Source organism: Fusarium coffeatum (genome assembly GCF_003316985.1).
Source record: "Fusarium coffeatum strain FIESC_28 chromosome Unknown BRIP53273_contig_480, whole genome shotgun sequence".
NCBI lineage: Eukaryota > Fungi > Ascomycota > Sordariomycetes > Hypocreales > Nectriaceae > Fusarium > Fusarium coffeatum.
This window is the reverse complement of record NW_022158269.1, coordinates 1-8,180: the sequence shown is the minus strand read 5'-3', so window position 1 is coordinate 8,180 and position 8,180 is coordinate 1. Positions and strand designations below refer to the sequence as shown.

The 8,180-nt window shown below is 48.6% G+C and overlaps 2 protein-coding genes across 2 annotated transcripts; one reads left to right on the top strand and one right to left on the bottom strand.

Moving 5' to 3' along the window:
• Positions 1-572: 572 nt before the first annotated feature.
• FIESC28_11735 (uncharacterized protein) lies at positions 573-5,835 on the top strand (the record flags this gene model as incomplete). The annotated part of the gene is made up of 6 exons (XM_031165849.1): positions 573-682; positions 730-1,889; positions 1,934-3,942; positions 3,989-4,061; positions 4,108-5,691; positions 5,804-5,835. The coding sequence occupies 6 exons, from the start codon at positions 573-575 to the stop codon at positions 5,833-5,835; spliced, it is 4,968 nt and encodes a 1,655-aa protein (XP_031010093.1).
• An 83-nt stretch (positions 5,836-5,918) lies between these two features.
• FIESC28_11734 (uncharacterized protein) lies at positions 5,919-6,581 on the bottom strand (the record flags this gene model as incomplete). The annotated part of the gene is made up of 1 exon (XM_031165848.1): positions 5,919-6,581. The coding sequence occupies one exon, from the start codon at positions 6,579-6,581 to the stop codon at positions 5,919-5,921; it is 663 nt and encodes a 220-aa protein (XP_031010092.1).
• Positions 6,582-8,180: the final 1,599 nt, after the last annotated feature.

The following is an 8,180-nucleotide window of genomic DNA, read 5'->3' as shown; positions in this document are numbered from 1 at the left end:
GGGTTAAAATTGCAGTGAAGGTGTACGGCGGTGACGCAGAACTCTGGCGGACCTCAAATTTGCTGTCCTATCACCCACATTCCAAACAACTCAAATCCAGGGTCCATCAGTCGGAACAGGCAAAGCGTTGATCGCCAGGAACAAAGCCATTGTCTCATTCCATCGCCACTAGCCCCAACTCCATCGCCGCAAATGGCATCACCAAAAGCCTCTTTATCACCTTCGAGACGCCAAATCCTCTTCCAGAGGCCCATTTCTTTCCAGAACTATGGAATCGACCCACGCGTTCTGCAAGGCACCGCCGGGTAACTGGAATGCTGGCGACTCATCTTGGCCGCTGTACCCGAAAGGTTAACGGCGTCGACGACAAACATGAGCCATGAATAGACCAAGAGAATGGTGGAAAACTTACAATGGGCTATGGAAAGTCTGGACCGGAAGATGGTCGCCGTTGGGCGAGCAGTTTGACGGTATATAGACTCAACCTTCAAGCCGCGACACTTCCCTAGGACTGGATCTCGAGGTTCTTGCCATTCATTTTACCCATACACTCATTTTCGCACTTCGTCACAATGAAGTTGCTTACACTCCTTCTTTCAGCTTTGACCAGCCAAGTGGCTGGTCTAGCATCTACAGATACCATCACTTGGGGCGGTGATAACTCGCGAACAGGATACCAAACGTAAGTCCCTCCACCACCAACACTCTCACATACTAACTGGGCCAAAGAAACCATAACATGGATCCTGCGATAGTTGGAAGTCCCCAATTCGACATTGTCTTCAAAACAGCCTTGCCAGGCCGCTACATCAACGCTGCCGAACAAATCTTCTCGCAACCGCTCGTCTACACTCCTTCAAACGGCACAACGCAATATGTTTACCTCGCTACCACGCAAAACAACATTTATAAACTCGACGCCAAAACGGGTGTTATCTTGGCTTCGCGCAACATAGGCATTCCTTTCCTTACAGCTGATCTGGATGGTTGTGTGGATGTTAATCCTACCGTTGGTGTTACTGCTACTGGTGTTATTGATCCTGACACTGATACATGGTATCTCACGTCCAAGACATACGTTGATCAGAATTATGGACCGAAACCACAGGGACGACCGGCTGGACGATACAAGTTTCATGCCATCAACGTAAACGATCTCTCAGAACGCTCTGGCTTCCCCGTCGATCTCGAAGGAACTATCGCGAGGAACAATCCCGAGCGAATGTTCACCGGCGGTATCCATCACCAACGTCCAGGTCTGTTACATACAGGCCAGTTTGTATACGCTGGCTTCGCCTCGCATTGTGTGCAATACAACTTCACAGGCTGGATAATGGGCTGGGACAAAACCACCGGCGCAATCGTCGAGCGCTGGGCTTCTGAAGGACAAGGCGTGAGCAGTAACATCTCCGGTGCAGGAATCTGGCAATCGGGTGGTGGATTGGCATCCGACGACGCAGGATCCATGTTCTTCGCCACAGGCAACGGCTACGCATCCCAACTGTCCACCATTCCAGTAAATGGCTTCACGCCTCCTACTGCCATGGAACAAGCAGCCGTACACATGTCGATCAACAGCGACGGAACACTTTCTGTGGTAGATTTCTTCATGCCCTTTGAAAAACAAGAACTTGACGGCGCGGATAAAGATCTAGGAACAAGTCCTCTTGAGATTCTGCCGAGTCAATTCTCATGTGGTGATGTCAAACGCATGGGTATCGTGACTGGAAAGTCTGGAAAGACGTATTGGCTTAATCTTGATGATCTGGGCGGTTATCGGAATGGAGCCAATTTGAAAGATCGTGTTATTCAGACTTTTCAGAATGAGAATTCTGTTTATGCGGGGGCTGGTGTATATCCTCTTGAAGGAGGGTATATCTATATCAATGGTAAGTCCTTCACATATGAGGTGAGAATAACGCTAACGGTTCAGTCATCCAATATCCTACGCACGTCTTCAAATTCTCCTGTCTAAACGGCAATCCCTACTTTACAAAAGTAGCAGACAGTCCAACGAACAACGCCTACATTCTCGGCGTAAGCCACGGAACAACCACCTCTCTCAACGGCCAAGAAGGAACAGGTCTTCTCTGGGTCTCCGATGTTCAGAACACCAACTTTAAGATCTACGATGCAGTTCCTCAGAATGGATATCTCAACGTCATTCGCAACTTTACGATTGTCGGCATTACAAAGTTCAGCAGACCTGTCTTTGGTGATGGGATGGCGTACATCGGTACTACTGTTGGTTACTTCTACGGTCTTGGTTCGACGAACAAATCGCCGTTGAACTGTACTGCTTCCGTGGACTTTGGGACTACGGATTTGCAGAATGCTACTTTTCCACAAGTTGTGAATTGTACGGCTTTGTTTGATCTTTCTGTTACGAACATTAGTCTTGCGGATGCGACGAACTACGGCATCACCAAGACACCCTCCCTTCCTCTGTCAATGTCTAAGGGAGATAGTCTTCAATTCTCAGCGCAGTTCTCACCCAAGAGTGTTGGAAGATTGGGTGGCACAGTCAACATTGTCACTTCTGGTGTTGCGGATGCGTCGTATAGCAAGACTACCAAGGTCCGCTTTACGGGTGTTGGCTCAAGCTCAGGTGCTTTGTTGGACGTTAGTCCCAAATCTGTTGTTTTCACAGGTCTTGTTAGTGGTTCGACCGCTGATAAGCAAACCATTCTGATCGGAAACGACGGTACCAAATCTCTCCAAGTCTCGTCTGTTCTGTACACGAATTCCTCTTCGTCTGGACCATTTACCACATGGTCAGGCTCAGGCAGCCTTACAGTCGGAAAGTTCACACTCTCTGGTATTCCTAGCTCTGTCAGTGGAGGTAGCGATACAGCGATCACTGTCATTCCTGATACTTCTGCTTCTGGAAACTTTACTGCTTGGGTCAAGTTCGTCACCACAGGCGGTAACGCAACCGTTTCGCTGTCCGCATCAGCAGGTGATCCTCCTACCGCGCTTCTCGAATTCCAAACACCCGATGGCAACAGCTGGGTCAAATACGATCCCAACACTCCCTTCACATTCGGCAACGTCACAGAGAATACTTCCAAGTCTCTGCGCTTCCGAATCAGCAATACCGCTGCACCAGGAGGTGTCAAACTCGGTCTCACTGTCTCCAAACCTCCCTTCGGCGTGCCTGGGATCGTTAGGTCAGCTAATCAAGTTGACTTGGCCGAAGGTACTCTGATCGCACCAGGCAAAAGTCAAACAGCGACTCTAACATGCAACGTCCCCAAATCCCAATGGAACGTCCCTGCATATAATGGCACTGCACAGTGGACTATCAACACCAACGATCCAACATGGAGTTTCGAAAAGCGCGCAATCCAATTCTTCTGCAACGCCGTCTCGGAACAGGCCGCTCCTCTCCTTCCCAACGGTCAAGGCCAGTATCAGTATGTGGGTTGCTTCAAGGAGAATAACCCCGGCCGTCAACTCTCCAATCTTTTATATGCGAACGGCTCCAACACCAATGAAATGTGCATCAACACCTGCGGCTCCGAAGGTTTAACATTCTGCGGTACACAGTATCGCAGTGAGTGCTGGGCCGGCAATAAAATTCCCAAGGAGAAGGTCGACGATGCGAACTGCAACTTTGACTGCGCGGGAAGTTTGGCGCAGTACTGTGGTGGAAATGGTGTTGATGGAAGTGGTTCATATATCAGTCTTTTCGCCGATACACTCCAATGGGATGGAAGTCTCAGCGATTCATCTTCATCTGGTGGCAGCACAAACACTCCTCAAGGACCATTCGTCAATCCTGGCGTTGATGGATACACCAGTATTGGATGCTACACCGAAGCAACAGCTGGAAGAGCACTGCCCAATGGACGGGGCGTTAGTTCGCCTACTGTGCAGAACTGTGTAGATGCTTGTAAGGCTGAGAGTTTTGTCTACGCGGGTGTTGAGTATGGTGGAGAGGTAAGTCTTCTGTTAAAGAATTTTGAGATTTATACTGACGATATAGTGTTACTGTGGCAATTCGTTTACCGATGGAGCTGTTCCTGCTCCCATTACTGATTGTGGCATGACTTGTAACGGTGAGTACGTGAACTAAAATATGGGGAATATGGCTAACGGTTGTAGGAAATGGGAGTGAGTACTGTGGTGGGCCTAATCGTCTCAACGTTTATCAGGTCAACTCTGCTTACAGCGCTACTCTGTCGAGCTCGTTATCCACCTCTTCCACCACCGGCAGTACTTCCTCTTCCACTTCAACGTCGACCTCTACTTCTTTGCTTATCCCTGGTTCGGTTTCAACTTCCAGCTCCACAAGTACCAGCACCAGTTCGACTACCAGCTCAAGCTCTACGAGTAGCTCGTCCTCGACTTCTACTTCTACCAGCACATCTACAAGCTCCACGAGTACGAGCTCCACATCTACCTCGACGAGCTCTACTCAGACGATGAGTAGCTCAGTCAGTGTAAACGGAAACGTGGCCGGTGGTGCAAACGCTGTCTCCACATCTATGTCTGACAGCTCTACTTCAAGCAGCAGTTTGGTCAGCACGTCGACCTCAAGCGGTACTAGTACTACCTCTCAATCCACGACCTCGACGACTTCGAGCTCGGTCGCTACGACTACTTCGACGACCACGTCTAGTACATCGACTACTAGCTCGAGTAGTTCGTCGTCATGGACGACCTTCTCTACTGGCTCTCCAGTTAGCAGTCGCTCTACAGCCTCTACTACGACTTCTACCACGTCGAGCGCAGTGGTTCAGAACCCACCTTTGCCCAACACTGCTTCCACCATTGGTCTCTCCAACCCGGGTTCGTCAGTGATGGTAGTGTCTGGCACGACGATAGCTGTTGTCACTCGTCCCACGTCGACTAGTAGCTCAGTGGCTGTCCCTTCATCGAGTGTTGGTTCGTCGATCGTGTCTGCGCCAGGTGTTCCCTCATCAATCGTGCAATCCTCTATTGTCGCTCCATCAAGTGCCCCATCATCTGTCATTCCTGCCCTGAGCACTCAAGCAGGAGTCCCAGTTCCTGGCTCAACTGGTACTACTCGAACGACATCTACCACGTCGTCCACCTCATCAACTTCAAGCTCAACATCAACAACATCCCGCGCCACAACGACAATCACAACTAGCTCAACCACCAGCTCTTCCAAGACAACAACTTCTACCAAACCCACCACACCATCCATCTCCGACACAATCGGAACATGGCAATTCCAAGGCTGCTACGCTGAACCCTTCCTCATCCGCGCCCTAACAGCCAAATACACAACGGCCGACGACATGACTCTCGAATCATGCGCCGCCTTCTGCAAAGGCTACACTTACTTCGGCGCCGAAAACGGCCGCGAATGTTCATGTGGTAACACCCTCACCTTCGGCACCTACCAAGCCTTCAACCAAAAGGACTGCTCCTCGACCTGCGCAGGCGACAAGTCCCAATTCTGCGGCGGCTCACAACGTCTCCAACTTTACAAAGCCGGCAAAGCACCCCGAAGCTTCACAAGCTACTCCTGCGTCAGCGAGCCCTTCCTAGGCCGTCTCCTCCCCGAACTAGTCCTCACAGACTTTCGGTCAATGACAGTCGATACGTGTCTCGACAAATGCAGCAGCTACAAATACGCCGGCGTGGAAAACGGTCGGGATTGTTATTGTGGTAATGCGATTAATTGGCAGGGTATGTTTAACACGGGCAAGAATGTGAGTATGTCGGATTGCAATATATCTTGTCCGGGAGATAAGAGTTCTTATTGTGGTGGGTTGAGTAAGATGAATGTGTATGTTAGTAATTCCACGGCCATGGGATTCTTGAATAGGCATCGAAGACGGCATGCAAAGGGTCTCTTGAGGTAGATGAGTAATATTTGTATATAGACTTGTCATTCGTTTTATATTACATTCGTTCAAGAACTTGTCCTTCTCGTGTGTCGCTTAGGGAAAGGCGAGCTCTAGTTCTTCTGCTTCAAGTGCCTTCCTTACACCATCCAGCTTCTCGATCTTTCTCAAGTGCTCATGACAGGAAGGATAGTCTTTCATGTCAATGCCAGCCTCATGCGCCCACCTCGCAAAAACATAGACATTAAAATCCACAACCGTCAAGCCCTTCCCAACAATGAACTCTCTCCCTTTATACCCATTGTCAATCCTCCTGAATGACTCCTCGATGACCTTCCTCCCCTTATCCTTAATCCCCTCATACCCTTTCTCATTATCGCTGAATCGTCCCGGTCTCAAAAAAGCACCGTATCCAAGACCGTGCAGTGTACCCGATAGAAAGACCAGCCACTCCATAACTTTGGCATTCTCAAATGGTGTACTGCTCATAAGACGTTTGCCTGGGATGAGCGAGGATATGAAGCTCAGAATAGCCGGCATTTCAGTGATGATATGGTCGTTGACGGCTAGGGCGGGGACGTAGCCTCTCGGGTGGATGGAACGGTACTCTGCGTTGGTGAAACTACCATCTGCAGCTTCGTAGCCGTTTGGACCGGGTTTGAGGCGGATTGGGATGAATGGAATTTTGTAGTGATTGAGGATGGAGTGGGGGATTAAGGAACAGGCACCGTTTGTGCGATAGAGAGTGAGTTTTGGCATGTTGGTGATTGAACCCATGGTTGTTAAAAGTCAATTGTACTTGAGGGTTCGGTCTGATTTGCGAAGTTCTGATCAGTCTGATATATATAAACCTTTGCTATGTGAAGTGTCTGGGTATCCATGTTGTTTCAACGTCATCGGAACGCCCTTTCGGGGTGATATTGACTTGAGCTGACAAATATCGGCCATGAAGGATTATCATCCCACATTTCTGCATTAGAGACTAGAGTATCGGCATTTGGCATGGGATATCACTATAAGCATCATATAAAGCGTATTGCTATGGGAATGTCGTGTAATTGATCACTTTATAGCTAGATGGGTGCGTTTGAAGTCCAAGGTGAAATTGTGCTTGGACAAGGGCCACAAGACTTGTTGAAGAGCCCCCTCCAAGTCTAAGAGTAGAGCTAAGCAGTGAATACTGAGACAACTTACCTATTGACGCTTGAATAATAACGGTGCTCTACACTATCGTTGTTAACTACAAATATATAAGAGAACATCTGGAACTACTTTTACCACTATCAGAATCATCTTCACCTTTCAAACTTTCCCATACACTCCCCATCTTGCTCATGTACCCAATCAAAATGTTGTTCTCGACAATCTTCAACCCATCTTCGCTTCTCATGGGCCTTCATCTCCTGTCGGGAGTCATAGCGAGCCCCATCGACGAGTCCACAGGCCCACTGGTTGCAAGAGATCTGACTTGGGATCAATCTCAAGCCCTCGCCGGCCATAACGGAAGACGAAGACAGCTGAGTATTGCACCTCTGGTCTGGGACACTGGCCTTGAAGCTGCTGCACAGAAGTATGTGCAGAGTCTTGCCGATACCAAGGCACAATACATCATTTCATCAATCAATACACGAATGGATCAAGGCAAAAACTCGCGGGCTTTCACGTAAGTACTCCACCAGTTTGAGATGATACAGCAAGAATAATACTGTCTAACACCGAAAGCGTCTCTCCTGGTAAAAAGGTGGATAACCCATTGACATCGGCCACTCAGAACTGGTAAGTTTGATGCTATGGAAAATCACTGAAGTATGATGTGATGGCGTGCTAATCCACTGGAATAGGATTGATGGGCAAGGCAATTACAAAAACTATGGCGGCAACAAGTATAATCTTAGGCATCAGCCTGATGGAGCGTATTACTTTAGTAAGTCTTTCATCCCGCGTTTCCTTGTATAGTAAAGGCATTACTGATATCTGAGACTATCTACAGCCCAAGACGTCTGGAGAGCCACTGCCAAGGTTGGAATTGCTACTGCCAGTTATGTCGACGCCAAGGGTTATACTACTGTATACGTTGTTGCTCGATACTCTGTTCGAGGCAATATCGTAGGACAGGTAATCTGGTAAACAGCACTGGGCGGTCTTAGACCTTTTTAAGAAAGCTTGGCTTTTTGCTGGACTTAAGAGTGTCAGCAGCGGCCTGAGCTCGGAGGCTAAAGATAATAATATATATTCATTATAGATACAAGGACATAGTGTTACTACTGGGGTTGGAAATATGGAAGGATCGCCTGATGCCAAGAAATCAAATCAATGTATGTACTCACTCAAGCCCGGAGGGGGGTTAAAATTGCAGTG